General features: G+C 37.8%; 1 protein-coding gene across 6 annotated transcripts in view; it reads left to right on the top strand.

The window, feature by feature from the left end:
- Nucleotides 1–13,587, top strand: part of MAP2K5 (mitogen-activated protein kinase kinase 5) — a 235,646-nt gene that overhangs the window by 117,599 nt on the left and 104,460 nt on the right. For all 6 annotated transcript variants that reach the window (XM_006184035.3, XM_032480890.1, XM_032480891.1 and 3 more), the window contains exons 14-15: nt 10,073–10,146; nt 11,113–11,163. In XM_006184035.3, coding sequence (XP_006184097.1) covers nt 10,073–10,146; nt 11,113–11,163 — 125 coding nt within the window. The remainder of the gene's footprint in view (nt 1–10,072; nt 10,147–11,112; nt 11,164–13,587) is intronic.

Raw genomic sequence — 13,587 nt, 5'->3', positions numbered from 1 at the left:
AGTTCCTCTGCTCATTTTTAATCAGATTTTTTTAAACTGTTAAGTTGTTTGAGTTCTTTTTATATTTTAGGTACTAACCCTTTATCAGATGTTTGATTTGCAAATATTTTCTCTCATTCAGTTGCCTTTTCATTTTGTTGATGGCTTCCTCTGCTGTGCAAAGCTTTTTAGTTTGATGTAGTCCCACTTGTTTATGTTTGCTTTTGTTGCTTTTGCTTTTGAAGTCAAATCCAAAAAATTACTGCCAAGACTGATGTCAAGGAGCTTACCTCCTGTGTTTTCTTCTAGGGGTTTCATGGTTTCAGGTCTTATATGCAAATCTCTCATCCACTTTGAATGAATTTTTGTGTGTGGTGTAAGATAATGGTCCAGTTTCATTTTTTTAAAATGTGGCTGTCCAATTTTCCCAACACCATTTATTTAAGAGACTGTCCTTTTTCCATTTTGTATTCTTGGCTTTTTTCTCATCAATTGATTGTGTGAATGTGGGTTTATCTCTGGGCTCTATATTCTGTTCATTCATTTATGTGTCTGTTTTTATGTCCATATCATACCATTTTGATTACTATAGCTTTGTAATATAGTTTGAAATCAGGGAGTGTGAAGCCTCCAGCTTCATTCTTCTTTCTCAAGATTGCTTTGGCTATTCAGGGATCTTTTGTGGTTCCATACAAATTTTAGAATTGTTCTGTTTCTGTGAAAAGTGCCATTAGATTTTTGATAGGGATTGGATCGAATCTGTAATTTGCTTTGAGTAAGGTGGACATTTGAATAATGTTAATTCTTCCAATCCATGAGTACAGAATATCTTTAGTTTATTTGTATCTTCTTCGGTTTCTTTCATCATTGTCTTACATTGTTCAGTGTATAGGTCTTTTACCTCCTTAAATTTATTCCCTACATATTTTGTTCTTTTTGACACAATTGTAAATGGGATGGTTTTCCTTATTTCTCTCTCTGATAATTCATTATTAGTATATAGAAACACAACAAATTTCTGTATACTGATTTTGTATCCTGCAACTTTACTAGATTCATTTATTTGTTCTAACAGTTTTTTGGTGAAGTGTGTAGGAATATATGTATATTGATGACATCTGTGAATATGACATCTGCCTTTCCAATTTGGATGCCTTTTATTTCTTTTTCTTGCTTAATTGTTCTGGCTGGGACTGCCAATACTGTGTTGAATGAAAGTGACAAAACTGGTCATCCTTGTCTTGTTCCTTACTTTAGAAGAAAAGTGTTAGCTTTTCACCATTGAGTATGATGTTGGCTATGGGCTTATCATATATGGCCTTTATTATGTTGAGGTATGTGAGGTATGTTCCCTCTGTACCCACTTAGTTGAGAGTTTTTAATCAAAAAAGGATGTTGAATTTTGTCATGTTTTCGTCTGCTTCTATTAAGATGATTGTGTGATATTTATCCTTTATTTTGTTGATGTATGTATCATGTTGATTGATTTGCAGATATTGAACCATCCTTGCATCCCTGAAATAAATCCCACTTGATTATGGTGTATGATCCTTTTAATGTGCTGTTGAGTTCAGTGTGCTAATATTTTATTAAGAATTTTTGCATTTGTGTTCATCAGGGATATAGGCCTGTAATTTTCTTTTCCTGTGGTATTTTTGTCTGGTTTTGGTATCAGGGTAAGGCTGCCCTTGTAAAATGAGTTTGAAACTGTTCCCTTTTCTTCTGTCTTTTGGAAGAGTTTAAGAAGGATTGGTATTAATTTTTCTTTGCGTATTTGGTAGAATTCACTAGTGAAGCCATCTGGTCCTGGTCTTCTGTTTTTAGGAAGTTTTTAAATTATTGATTTAATCTCCTTACTAGTAATTGGTCTCTTTAGAGTCTCCATATCTTCATGATTCAGCTTTGGAAGTTTGTGTGGTTATAGGAGTTTATCCATTTCTTCTATGTTGTCCAATTTGTTGGCATACAATTATTCATAGTGGTCTCTTACGATACTTTGTATTTCTGTGGTGTCAGCTGTAACACCTCCTCTTTCTTTTCTGATTTTATTTATGAGCCCTCTCTCTTTTTTTCTTAATTTAAAGAAAACCTCAAATTAGGGAACATTAAAATATGTTATTTTATATGTAATGCAATGGATTAGAGTTAATTTTGTTTTTTTTATTAAAGGCTTATAGTTTATATTAGATGAAGCTTATTTCTTTTTAGTGGTATGAAAAGGACCTGTATGTAATTTCAAATTCTAAACACCTCATTTGTATTTTCTTTTAGAAAATGTCTCAGTTAAAAATCAATGCCCTACTATTCATTTAAGCTCCCTTGCCTTCAATAAAACTAATTGATAAACCCTAATAATTAATGGCCTGATTAAACCAAAATGACTTACATCTGCCCTGATGATTGCCACCTCTAATCAGTCACTTTAATGACTCATCTTTTCTGCACTTTGCTTACAGAAGAAAGACTGTGATGTTTTTAAGTGAGCTAAATGAAAAGCTGTGTGCTCTCAGTTGCTGTTTGCCATGACTTGAGAGTGTATTAAAATAAACATAGATATAACTATCTCCTTAAAAGGAATCGTTCTTGCCTAATCTGTTGTGCTGTTGTTTATCGTTTGGAATGAAGCTGAAGAAAAGCGAGAAAAAGAAAAACCCCCAAAAATCTTTTTAGTATTCCTGGAGCTATTCTTGAGAATTATAGAATTTGCATGTTTTAAATGAAAACATGGAAGCGCTAAGTTCTGTGGCTATGTACTAGCAATATTGATACTTCCTATATAAGGTGGACTATTTTATTCAGATAAAGTGAAACAAATCAGAGAGCTATCCTCATTCCAACATTTTAAAAGACTCCATTTGCTTCAAATCCTGTCACATGAATTCAGATTTAGCCTAACTAAATAAAGTCTTAATATTATCTATATCCTATTTATTTCAAAAAAGGATTTGAGGCAGCTTACAATGGGAGGTCAAAACAATGAACAAAAGACGAAAAACAAGTATTTTAAAATAAAGGTATTTCCACGTCTGCCTAGGAAGGCATCAGTGCTAATGGCACTTGGGCTTCGCTGAAAACAATGAGGAAGCTAGACATAATTTATGAAACATCTGTTTTCAGATATTAGATAACAAGCAGTGCAGGACTGTGATCCTGGAGAGAAGGGAAACAGATGAGATGAGGCCTGTGATCACCCATGCTTTCTGCCTGGAGACAATTTCCGGTCTGCAGCACAGGGAAGGGGAACCCAAACAGAGCTCAGATATCTTACTGAGCTGAAGAGACAGAGTTTGGATATCAAGAAGGCCAGAATGGCTGGGTTTTACAGGGCAGACTCCTAGAGAGGCAGGAACTGTGCAGAGAAAGAGCTCAAGAGCTTTTGTGGGAGTCTCCTTGAGGTTTTTTGACTGAGTGTCAACCTCTGCTCTTGTAGGGTGGAATCTTGCAAAGCTAGTCCGGGAATGAAAATTTGTGGGGATCTGTAAGCTAAACAATTCCTAAAGCTTACACAAAGTTGGGAATTTTTAAAATTCTAAACAGCCAGAGTAAAGAGACCGTTTTGAATACATTGGAGCATCCAGGAGAGACTTTAAAGGGGTCATGCTTCAATAGTGGGGCTAACCTAGCCCTAAAGGAGGGTTGCTCTGGGATTTCCTTAGAAACTCCAAAGTAATCCTCAGTATGATCTGGCTATCTGCAAGTAAGCTAACTACCTTCTAGTATCAAGTTTAACACTGTTTAAAGAATTACAACAAATTTGCTCAACAATGTAAGTTCAGAATATCTGGCATCTAAATAAAAATCAGTAAGTTGAAAATTTTTTTTTTATGATAATGGATGGAAGACCATAACGAGGAGAACAGTCAGTCAATAGAAATGGGACTCTCCTTACTCCCACTTAGCAAACAAGCACTTTAGAACAGTTATGGTAAATATACTCAAAGATTTTAAAGAAAACATGAGCATTATGAGGAAAGAGATGGAAGACATAAAAAAAGAACCACGTGGAACTCCCAGATATGAAAAATAAAATATCTGAAGTAAAAATTTCACTTGATGGAATTAGCAGTAGATTGGACACTGTGGAAGAAGCAATTTGTGATCTTGATATTAGAGATATAGAAATTATCTAAAATTACTGCAAAGAAAAAAGAAACTTGAAAAATGAGCACAGTCTCAGAGGTCTTTGAAACATCATCAAGAAGTCTAGGATGTGTGTATAAGTGGAGTCTCAGAAGGAAAGAAGAAAGAAAAGGGAACAGGAAATAATTTGAAGGAATAATGCTGCCCCAAATTTCCAAGTTTGATGAAACCTGTAAACCCAGAGATCTAAGAAGCCTAACAAACTAACCAGGTTAAACACAAACCATACCGAAGTATGTCAACATAAAAAATGTGAAAGCCAGTGATACTTTAAAATCTTTAAAATATTCAGAGTAAACATAATACACTAAATAGAGGGGAACAAAGATAATAATGGCAAAAATAATAATGGAAACTATGCAAGCCAGAAGATAGTGGGAAGGCATCATTAAAGTGTTGGAAAAAAAGAAAACCTACTGAATCCAGAATTCCATGCCAGTAAATTTATTTTTCCAAAATAACGGTTAAATGGAGACTTTTTAAGGCAAAGAAAGCACTTTTTTCTTTAAATTTTTGAAAAGATTATTATTTAAAGCAAAAATAAGGACATTATATTGTGGGGTTTATGACATATATAGAGGAAAGATGTATAACAGTAGCACAAAGGATGAGAGGAAGAAAATGAAAACATACTGTTCTAAGGTTCTTACATTATAAATTAAATATCCTAATATTTGAAAGTAGAATATTGGAGGGGGAGGGTATAGCTCAGTGGTAGAGTGCAGGCTTAGCATGCATGAGGTCCTGGGTTCAATCCTCAGTACATCTGTTAAAAATAAATAAATGAATAAATAAACCAAATTACCTCCCCCCTCCCCACCAAGAAAAAAAAAGAGAAAGTGGAAAGAAAATAAAGAAATCGTTAAAAAAAAAAGAAAGAAAGTAGACGATGAGAAGTTAAACATATTGTAAACCCTAGAACAGCCATTAAAAAAAGAAAGAAAGAAACTTCAAATGGGCGGGCAAACTTTAGCCCGCGGGCCTAATTTGGCTCACAACTTCTTTTTGTAAACAAATACTGTTGGAACACAGCCATGCCAGTTCATTTACATATCACCTAAGATTGCTTCTGCACTACGATGGCAAAGCTCAGTAGTTACAGGAAGACCATGTGGCCCTCCACCTGAAATATGGCCCTTTACAGAAAAAGTTTGCCAGCTTCGAATTTAGAAGCCGGTAGTAGAGATCAGTGGAATACTAAAAAGAGCACAGCTAATCTAAAAGAAGGCAATAAAAGAAGAAAAAAGGAGCAAACGTGGGACAAATCGTAAGATGGTAGAGTTGAACTCAGCTATATCAATAATTACATTAAATGTGAATGGTATAAATACTGAGATGAAAAGCACAAATTGTCAGACTGGTTTAAAAACTAAGACCCAGCTGTGTACCATCTGCAGGATATCCACTTTAAATGTTAATGACAGGGAAATACCAACCAAACACTAATCACCAGACAGTTTAAAGCAAAAATTATAGCACCATATTATGGGGTTTATAATCTATGTAGAAAAGGTAAAAGTCATCTCACATAACAGAAACCAGTCAGTGATTGCCAGAGATCAGTCAGGGTGGAGTTGACCTTAGAGGGGCCCAGGGAACTTTTGGGGGTGATATAAATGTTTCATATCTTGATTATGATATGGTTACATGAGTGTATACAGTTGTCGCACTTGTTAAACTGTATATTCAGAATGACTGCAATAAAATTGGTTTTTTAATGAATAAAATTGATTTTAAAAAGTTAAGCAATAGATGAACTTTGTCTTCAGATATCCTGAACTTGCCAGCAGTTAAATTAGAGGGAAATACAGCAGGTTTTGTTGGTCTTTTCTAAGTGCTGAAGACTAGGCTGTATTAGATTGGTTTCTGATTCAGTAGATCTGAGTTTAAACTCAAAAAGGTTTTGTTTTGTTTTGTTTTGTTTTAATGCACAGCCAGGCTTGGGAGCTATTTAGTTACATAACTTACTGTTCTTGTTATAGGAAGCTTGCCAATTTTTCAGGAAGAAAATCTCATTTAGAGGATACATAGCAGCTTTATTGTCCTGAATTCTCATTTGCACTGTTTTTGGTCAAAACATACACCAGCAGTTCCTCGGGCTGCACTCTCCTGGGGGGCCGAGATAGGTCTCACTCACACTTCTCCCCGCAGCATCTCTTGTCATATCTGGCCCACGGTAAGGTGTCAGTAAATACTTGTTGAACGAGTATTTCTGAACGCCAGATTCTTCTCAGAATGAAAAATGTCATCTACAAATAGATTTATTAATAGTGAAATATATTTATTCCATGCCATTAAGTGGGAAAAGTTGCAGCTCCTTCTCAGCCCGGATTCACGCTTCCCCAGGTGAGCGTGTTTGCCCGTCTGTTCAGTGGGAATAGTCATTCACCGTTCTGTTCAACACGTACTGTTTCTTGTCCATACCGGGCACCATTCTAGACACAGGAGTGAACAAAACAGATCAAATCTCTGCCTTTATGGAGCTTTCCTTCAAGAGAGGAGGACTGAGAGGGAGCAGATTTGCACGTACAAATGGAGTGTGTCAGTGCTGCCAAGAACAGGGGAGAGAGAACAGGGGGCGTCTGGAGTGGGAAGATACTGTTGTTCGTGGTGGGTGGTTGAGGAAGGAAGGCTTCTCTTTGAAGAGAAACATTTGAGCAGAAACCCAAAAAGAAGTTAAGGAGCAGGCCATGCTTGTATGTGGGAGCAGGGTTTTCCAGGGATATGGAATCACAGAGCAGGAGCCTGGCAGGGAGACCAGCGAGATGAAGCGGAGTGGGCAGGGAGGGGATTCGGAAGGCTGAGCGCAGAGGTAGCAGGGGACGGGCTCCAAGACGGCCTCAGCAACCTGGCAGAAGCGCTTCCTCATAAACATTGAATTGGTTTTATCATTCTACTTACTGGGCTTTGGAAATTCTTTTCTTTCAACAAGTCTTTTACCCAAACACAGCCTGGATTTACTGCAGTAGCTGCAGAAATCATTTCCTGAACATAATGAAATATAACACTTCTTGTAGCTTGGTTTATTGCCAGTGGATAATGATCATACCTTATATTTATAGAGTGTTTGACAGTTTACAAGCTATTTTACATCAATTATCTCATTTAATCCCCACAGTTCTTTAAGATTGATACAGTGACTTTTATTATCTCCCGAATAATCTTTTCACAGAGTTGAAAGCTAAAATGTCCCATGCCTACTCCAGAGTCACACGCCAAACTTGTGGCAGGGCCCAAAAGACTAAAATCCAAGTCTCTGTCTCCTAGCCTGAATCCGCTGGTTTTGTTTAAAAGGATCTGTTATGTTCAAATGATGTTGCTGGTGGGGAGAACACTTACACTAGCAAATTAAGTGTATTACTGAGAAAGCCATCAACCGGTAGCAAGACACTGCGCTCAAATAGGATACAGACAAAAATGTGTAAAGTGTATTCCTGTGCTGTGAACTTAGGACTTGGTGGTACCTGTAACAGTAAATATGGTGAGTAATTACTAGTAAAAAATAAAAGTGCCACATGCTCAGCTCCACATGGTACAGACAGTAAATGCTTTAGCAGTTCAAAGAAAGCAGAGACTTTGATGACTTGAGTAGTTAGGATAACTGGGAAGTGGGGTACTTGAGTTTGAAAGATGGGCAGAGTTCAGTCAAAAAATAATCGAAGAAGGGTTTCTAAACCCGGGGGTTCGGTGGCGGGGACAGACAGTGTAAACAAAGGAAGGCTTAGTAATGGGGGGTTCTTTGGAGACAGTGACTGAAGCAGTCTAGTTGGAGTACAAAGATTGTTTTGAGGATGGCTGTGTGTCTGCTACTTTCACACGTAAAGTATTCCTGAAAACTAGACTAAAAGGTGAATGTGCAAAAGTCACACAGTAGTAAAAGTACTTATATGTAAGTAAAAGTAGATATTGTTGGAGCACTGAAAATGCCATAAAGTTCTTATTTACATCTTGCCTCTTAGAACATAATATAGAAATTTTGTTTTATTTCTCTGTTGATCCATTTAAGTCAAATATGTATGTGATTAAAGCTAAAGATGTGTTAATTTTCTTATACCTTGTAATTTCCAGGCAGCTCCATCTCCCAGGAGCTCAGAATATTTGTTCATTAACTGTCTCCATCTGATGTGGTGGATTCAGAGTGGTTTAAGGGTGTCAATGTATAAAAGAGCAGATTGTCCAAAAGGAAAATATTCCAAGTTGAGAGCCTGTAATGAGAATTCGATTTGGAAAATAAGACCAGAGTTTGTAGAGTCTAACAGTTCTTTCAACTTGGCACACATTTGTGGCTGGCTGTGGCTGTCTGTGGTGTGAATTTTTGTGCGGACTGCTGGAGCACATTCGAATGCACAGCCCTGTTCTTAAGGAGCTCCCATTTGGGTTGGCCGGGGAGGTCAGGGAATGTTTTACTTCCTCCTCAAGGAATGATATAGTGAGAGTGGTATATTTAATATGATGGTGATATAAGAGTTGTATTAAAATTGGGGAAAACCAGAGGCAGAGAGACCATTTGGTAAAAGCCCTTACACCTGCAAACACATACTGACTTGTATACAAAGAGAAAGCCCCCCCTAACAGAAGTACATACTGGGTCTTACCTGACAGGGTGTGCTGCTAACCCCATCACGGAAGCAGAGCCGTTAACGAAATAATGCATGTTCGTGGTTTCCACTCATTCATTCTCATCCATTCAGCAAATACTTATTAAGCACTTAACTGTATGCCTGGCACTCTTCGAGGTCTGGGATGTTAGTAGTCAATAGAAAAGACAAAGCCCCTACTTTTGTGAAGTTTACATTCTAATGTCAGTCAGGCAGCACCAAATGAGCATGCATATGAGAATGTACCTGGCCTGTTGCCTGTCATATGGTAGGTAGGTTCGGTAATCGTTGGTTACCGAGTTTGAGCTTAAGTACCTACTCTTGGCAAGATGCTTTCGGGGGTACCCTTTTGCAGGGTGGAGGGTTGGAGTGAAATTAACTCAGATTTTTTTGAGATGTTACATAAAAAATTATGAGTCTCTTTTTCAGTTTTGGGGTAATTAAGGTTATATGCCTTACTAAATATAGGACGTTGTCTTTTCCAGACCACTTTTGCCCTTGAAGGTGAAAGGTTGAAGCAGGAACTGTTCTGTACCATTAAAAGTGCTGTGCTCTTATCCTGCTGGACAGTTTTTGTAGGCTCCTTGAATTCCTGAAAAGGCCCATTGTTTTCACTGACGATGCTGCACAGAAACCCTTTGTGTCATTATTTAGCAACTGACGCCTTGGCAAACGCTATGTCAGTTCTTTTGTTAACTCTAGCAACAGTCAAAAATGATGTAAGGGAAGAGAAGGGTAAACAAAACAAAGATTTATAAGTACACGCATGCACACACACAAGCACACACACCTCTTTTAGGTCAATTTCTGAGGATTATCTGAAGCAGCATTTACACATAAAACCAGGAAATCGCAGTACTGCACTCGTGTTCTCATTGTTTCTGTCATATATAACCTTTTACCAGCAAACATTTGAATGGTTTTTTTCCTCGCTGGCTTCCCTTTGGCCTTACTGCTTCTTAGGTGGGAGGAGCCGTTTCACACTGAGGGCAGAGCTAAGCCTTTCTGTACAGAATCTTTGCAAGAAGATTACATTTTCTTATCTCCTTTTCCTGAAAGCTGGAGTAGGATGATGGTTTTGTTTACTCTTGTTGGAAGCCAAGATTTTATTTGACTTTCATGTGAAATAAATAAACCCTTGCTTCTACAGAAACCAGAAATGGGTGGAAGTGAGGGAGTTAGGTCCTTACATTTTGCCTCCAGATAAAATGCTTTGCATTAAATTTGTGATTAGAATTCGGGCTGAACAGATGATGTCACTTCTGCAATATGGTATGATGAGCGTGTGTGCTTTTTCTAGGACAAGCACTGTAGATACGGAATTAGTTGCGTGAACTTTTCTGGTCCTTTTGTAGATGTGAAGCCCTCCAATATGCTAGTAAACACCAGAGGACAAGTCAAGCTGTGTGATTTTGGAGTTAGCACTCAGGTAGGTCTCTTTTTCCTTCTGATTTTCTCTCTTCCCTGTAACATCCACTTTCTATCTTCAGTCTACTCTCTGGATTGAAAAAGCACCTAGCTGCCAGACAAACAGAACCCTGCATCTTCTCCTCGGCTGGGATTGTGTTATTCATTTTTAATCTCCGAGCGCGTTTCCTTCATCAAAATATGATTGTTCATTGTTTAATGACAGTAAAAACTGCTGATATTGTAATTACTACTTACGAATAGCAAACTTCATTGATATGCAGCTTTGATATGAAAGCGTTTTGGCCAGACAAAAGGGAGGGCAGAGTGGGAGCTGTGCCTGGGGAGCCCAACTGGCCCACAATAAGAATTAATATTGGGAGCAACAATGGTGGAGGGCCATTACAATGTGCAGCACAAATTTTAATTAATTTCCATTTTGGGCCTCCCCTGAGATCCCCAGTGATAGTGACCCATGAGCGTGCTGTGATGTTGATTTGAATTGCAGCCACCTTTACTCCCAGCCAAACACGAAGACCAAAGCGAAGGTCATCGTTGTATTATGAGTTGTCAAAGTCTGTTATCCCTCCAGCGTATTTAGTGTTTGTTTCATTCTGGTAATGCACGGGGTTTCATTCACATCCTGAACCATCTGACTCAAAAATGAGTGTGCTCAAATTCTACTTCAAATTGACTTTTTATATCAGGCGGGTTTGGGGTACTAAAGCGATAAGCATCCTGCGTAAGTGAATTGTTTAAGGTTATCTGCTATAAACTGTAATGCTGTGCTGGTTTAAATCGGAAATCACATTCAAAAGAAAAGAGAGATTTAATCATTTTTAAATGCCTTTGTAGATGAATTTGTTCCCTTTTACATAATTTTTAGTTGATTTATAGAAATGATGATTGTAGGTTAAATGAGGAATAATTGCCCATTTTATTTCCACATTATCTTTATATTGTTCTAACAGACTGTTTTGTCTCATAGCTGGTGAATTCTATAGCCAAGACGTATGTCGGAACAAATGCTTATATGGCGGTAAGTAAACTTATGCAAAAACAACATTTAAAGCCAACGTCTTTATCTTTATGTACTTGGTAATGTATAATTCTTGAATTAATTCCACACTTTTAGCCTAACAGATCGTAAATTGCAGAGTCAACCCAGTCACGAGCCGATTGTTAAACCCTCCTAAAGGACGGTAGAGTCTATACAGGAGCTGCCAACTTTTCTGACTTCATTGACTTAACCGGTTTGTTCAAGTATGAAATCACCAATTTCTGAAGTTTAATCTTAACAGAAAAATTGCATCTTACAACATACTTTGCCACATCGCTTATTTAATTAACCCTAAAGTATACTAAAATGTCAGTCAGTAAGATCAGCAGTGTTTTCCAGGAATATAAACATGCTTTGGCACCAGATCAAAATTAAATCATTAATTGAAAGTTAAATGATTACTTATGGATCTCTGAGTGTAAGGGTTTAACAGACAGTTCTCTCTTGAACTTGTGTATCTGTATTCTGTTTCCTTGTTGAGTTCATGCCTATTGTAAGATAATTTAATTAGTCCCTCTGAAATAAGCTTACCAGTATACAAATAGAAGCATAGAACTGTTTCGATGACTAATGTGGACTTAGCTTTGACTTTTTTCTTTTTCCTACCTTTTAAGTAAGGGAAGTTATTTGTGTCCATAAAATTGCTTTTATTTACTCGTTTCCACAATCACTTCAAGAGTGGGGGGTTGCAGGAGGCAAGCAGGAAACTTACCTAGTATCATTCTGGGGGCAAAGTTTTGTTTTAACATCTTAAGTTTAGATCTTTTGATGAGGGCTCTAAATGTATTCAGGTAGTCCATTTCACGTCCAGTAGTCCTTATACGGAGTTAAATGAAGTGTGGCTGGAACCCGGGGTCTTATTCTCAGAACAGTACCAAGCATTTTTTTAATTGAGATACCAGCATGGTTAATTTTTGCCTTGCATTGTTTTTAAAGAAAATTCATTCTTTCTCATTTTTCTAGGTAATGTGAAAAAATTAACCTCTGACGTCATCATATCTATTTTTTATAAAACATAATCACCCTCTTGGCTCTACCAGGTTAGCTGGATCTGTGAGCCACCTTTATAATTTAAAAAACCTTGCCAAATGCCATGATTTCAGTCTTTGAAAAAAATATGGAATGCTTTGATTTAAAACAAACAAAAAAAATCAATGAAACTTCTCCACTCCCCGTCATGTTCTTAATGGCTTCAAATTGCTCTAATAATTAAATTGCATTATGTTTGAATGTACAAATTTAGATTACAGTTGTCTTTCCCAGGTGTACATTGAAGAAATTACTTCCCCGCACTTTTTGTTTATGGATGAATGTGACGCATCCATCTCTTAATTGAAAAATATGAGGATTAAAATTTGGAAACGTTAGCTCAGAGAGGCGAAGCTAAAATTGCTTTGCTTCTTGGGTGAGTGAATTCTAGTCATCAACTTTATCGTTCAAGCTGTAAAAAGCATAAGATACCTAGGAAGCAAAGAGTGTGGAAGCCTGAGAGTAAGCCTTGCTCAATTCAGCAGGTTCCCACCAGCCACGTACTTGCCTAATATGTGTGAGATCAGAGGCTGGAGTGAGGGTCCTGCTGTTCTGCTACAGGTCCTAACCCCTGCCTGAGGTGTCGTGATACTGTGTTATAGTACTGCCACTGGGGGAACTGGGGGAAGGGTGCACAAAACCTCCCTGTGTATGTGTTTTTCAGCTGCTTGTTTGTTAATAACTATTTCAAAGTAAAAAATAAAATTTTAGAAAAAGGAAGTGTTACCGGCACGTGACCACGCCCACTTGTTTATGTGTTGTCTGTGGCTGCTCCAGCACGCCGGTGGCACCTTGGAGTAGTTGTGACAATTGCAGCAGAGACCATATGACCCACAAAGTGAAAAATGTTTACTGTCTGGCCCATTACAGGAAAAGTTTGCCAACCTCTGATCTCTGCCAGTGAAAGCTGGTTTTTGAAACTGGGTGCCTTCAGTTAATCAGCCCGCACTTGCTGAGCGCCTTCCATGCAGTTAGCCAGGCACGCTGTGAGACGTGGGCGAAATAGGAAACATGGCGTTATCTGTAGCCACGTCGTATGTGACGTAATAAAGACTGAAGTTGTACCAAGCGTATCTTTAGAGAATAAGGAGGCATTTAATGTACAAATTTGATGCTTCATGCAGCATGTGAAAAGGGCACTTATGAAAAAGAGCGATCTGGTGGGAAGGTGAGCAAAGACTCAGAAATAGAGCGTGATGTGACATGGGTGGGGGCAGGGAGGTGTCGGGTAGAGGACAAATAACAGATTGTGGGGATATACAATTAGAGATCATGTGATGTCTTACCCTCATTTTACATCCATTCCTCTCACATTTATATTCATACCTGTTTCTGTGCAGTGATAATAGCAATGATAATAATAGCCAACACTTA

This window comes from Camelus ferus, chromosome 6 (genome assembly GCF_009834535.1).
Source record: "Camelus ferus isolate YT-003-E chromosome 6, BCGSAC_Cfer_1.0, whole genome shotgun sequence".
Classification (NCBI taxonomy): Eukaryota; Metazoa; Chordata; class Mammalia; order Artiodactyla; family Camelidae; genus Camelus; species Camelus ferus.
This window is presented reverse-complemented; position numbering and strand designations above follow the sequence as displayed.